Source organism: Perkinsus marinus, assembly GCF_000006405.1.
Source record: "Perkinsus marinus ATCC 50983 genomic scaffold scf_1104296956056, whole genome shotgun sequence".
Lineage (NCBI taxonomy): Eukaryota > Perkinsozoa > Perkinsida > Perkinsidae > Perkinsus > Perkinsus marinus.
In genome coordinates, this window is record NW_003207586.1 from 1,102 (window position 1) to 4,247 (window position 3,146).

Consider the following 3,146-nt stretch of genomic DNA (forward strand, 5'->3'; position numbering starts at 1 on the left):
CCCTCACCTCAGCTCACCGTGGTAGTATCCTCTGTAGTCGCAGCCCCTGTCCGCGAAGAAGAACCCCTCGTCATTACACTCGATTGACAACTTCCTACAGGTTTATCACAACATAAACCGCGGCCTCCACAACACCAACTCCCCTACCTATTTTCCTCTTGTTCGCCTTATCCTCCTCATCCCCCAGACACCCTCCCACCAGCTCGCTGTCCGACACGAATCCTCCATACCTACACCCACTTCCAAGAACCCTCATCCCTTCCCCCCTCACTTTGTTTGAATATCGTCCAAATCCTCTACACTAGGCCACAAGGAGCTCATCGTTTTCAAATGCCAAATACTTCGACACAACTGCAGTTCCCCCAACCTCGACAGCGAGTCGCCCCCACAGTCCACCCGCTCGACTGAGGCATCAGTGTTGGAGGAATACGTGTTCGCTTTCCTCAGGAGTTTATATAAGATTTCTGGTAAAAGTGTACAGAAACCCATAAAGATTTCCTCACAATTTTCATATTTCTCCACAGCAGCACTAGTAATAATGACCATAAGCCCCAACAGCTCACTCAGTAATTTCTTCAATCTCCTCCGCAACTTCACCACATACAGCCTCAACGGTAAGCTCCCATATATACGTTCCGTCCACTGACACTGTGAATGATAACTGCCGACGACAAAGATTCAAACCATGCCCAATTACGACCCCCTCACAGTGCTCTGCCGTGCCTCTGTATACTCCCATGTGTAGTGACCAACGCATACAGGCCGGCCACCACCGCGGAGGGCCCCTCGAAACACCATATCCTCTTCTCTTTATCCATAACCTAACCCCAAGGTTGGAGTAGGAATATATGTTTAGTTTCCTCAGCTAAGCTCGAGAGTTTCCTCACTAATTATACAAGTTTACACTTTGAAAACCATGCAAATTACAAACGATTTTGGGTAGAAATGTACAGAAATCAAAAATATTTCCGTGTGAATTTTCATACTGTCACCAACACATCCAGTTGACCACGTGCATATTTCCCCACACTGCCCTATCCCCCCTCCCCACCCACCAGCCATCCCGTAAGCAGACGCTTCCTCTGCTCCTCATTCACCTCCACTAACCTCGATAATGTACCTCCCATCACCCTCTTATTGTAGTCCTCCATAAACTCCACCAATGCCCTACACCAAGCCTTACCACTCCTTCAACAACTCCTCCTCCTCCTACCTTGACCCCGCCCTAGCTACTTTATAACCATATACCACACCTATTCCCAATCATACCGACAACACCCTAAGATACCACCTACATAGTCGGCCGATCCCTTCCAAAGGTGCTGGTAAATCACCCAACGTCTTCAATGGCCCCGCCGTCCTCACACTATACCGAACAGTAGTACCTACACCCATCCCTTTCCTCCCCTCCCCCTCCTCCCCTTACCATGCTCTAGCCATTCCACTAACGGCAGCCTCCTACTCCTCCTCTCGCCGAGAGACTCACCCCTCATCGAGAGTATCTTCGAACAATCAACAACCTCATCCATCCGACCTGCATCAGAAGATACCCCCCCCCTATAACGAACCCTTCCCCCACCAGCATTAGTTCTCTTTCTAGCAGCATTCTTCGGAGGAACCACCACCGCCACCCCACTACTCTCCACTGAAAAATAGCCTACATATTTAGCGTTGACAAATTACAATTCCCTCCCCCCCGGGGCGAGTGTTTCGAATTTATACATACTATCGTATAGTTTCGAAATCATACCAAAATTCCGTCACATCCTCCCTTACCAGAACCCGGCCTCAACAGGTCCAACGTAGAGAGGCTAGCCGTACCTTAATACCGTCCAAGTACACAGGTACGGTCATACCCCCACTCACCAACAACCTCCTCTTCCTCCCCATCATCCTCCATGAGGAGCTGTAGTGTCGGCGCTGTAGACCCCTCCCGACAGGCTTCTAGATAATGCCGAGATGCGTACACACCCGGGAAGAACCTACCGGGACTCCTTCTACTCTAAAACTATAGGGGTTCGCAGAGCCATAGCGAATGATCCCATGCCCAATAGAGTGCAATCAATGGTCACAAACCATGGCAACACACTGAAGACCCTATTATCCATATCGTCCTCACTCGATATGGAGCCCTATACAAACCCTTGCACAGAGCTCGAGCAAGACCTTGCACAGAAACCCCCGAACAAGCCGCACAGAGTACACGTGAGTTCGATTCCTGGCTGCAGCTTCCGCCAACAACAAACAAAAAAACCAAATAGAAAAAAATGAAATTTCCGGAAATCTACATTTTCCACAATTTCGCGAATCTGAATCATGTTAACAATCGCATCAGAAGGAGCGGGAAATCCCCTACTACGCAATCTGAAATGGATATTCCAAATTCTGAGTTGCCGGACTCTTTTCATGTCCCCAAAAGACAACCCTGGCAGCCTTCAAATGTACCTGCCAGACCAGGTGGTGACACGTCGGCTCTCTGTCACCACTCAGTCACCCCTGGCGGGATCCTCTTAATAGCCGATACCCAAACCACCATCGGTCGAAGAGCATCATAGAGCTCCGAGGAAAGGAACTCCCCGGCACCCTCGACGACGGTGTAAATGGAAGTCCGCAGGGATCGAACCTCCGCGGGTTGGCCGATCAATAATGAGGCCAGGTAGACTGGAACTGAGAAGGCAAACCGCACCTTCTCCACATCGTTGACGCCAGCACGCAAGACTCTTGCAGAAACCCACCGCGTTCTGATTTAGTCTTAGCTTCCGCCTCCTCCTTCTCCCCATCATCCGACGTCCAGCTATCTAAATGGTGACGAAAAATATACCATCCAGTAATCGAACCAGAGTCGTTACCAGTGATGTTCACCCACATAACCGCGCTCGCAATTGTCTTAGCGACATCAAGATCCACATTGAAAGTCCACTCCTTCTCCCAGTACCGTCCACCTAATAAGCACTTCCTCCATACCGTCCCCTCCTCTTCTTACCTCCCTCCTCCCACTCCCCAACAGCATCACCACATTCCACCAAGGTCCACCCATCATTCACCAAATTAGGCCACTCTAGAGCTACCATAACCTTCCGAGTCCTTCCCTCCTCCTCCCCGGCACTCCCCACTGCCAACACCGACTCTCCTTCCTCCTCCATCAT

The 3,146-nt window shown here is 50.3% G+C and overlaps 1 protein-coding gene across 1 annotated transcript; it reads right to left on the reverse strand.

The window, feature by feature from the left end:
• Positions 1-94: 94 nt before the first annotated feature.
• Positions 95-3,146, reverse strand: Pmar_PMAR027181 (hypothetical protein; the record flags this gene model as incomplete). Its single annotated transcript, XM_002775274.1, has 13 exons — positions 95-230; positions 709-821; positions 1,056-1,167; positions 1,214-1,253; positions 1,296-1,385; positions 1,427-1,534; positions 1,580-1,645; positions 1,867-1,982; positions 2,360-2,445; positions 2,495-2,667; positions 2,736-2,798; positions 2,850-2,942; positions 2,984-3,146. 13 exons carry the CDS (start codon positions 3,144-3,146, stop codon positions 95-97), a joined length of 1,359 nt encoding a protein of 452 aa, XP_002775320.1.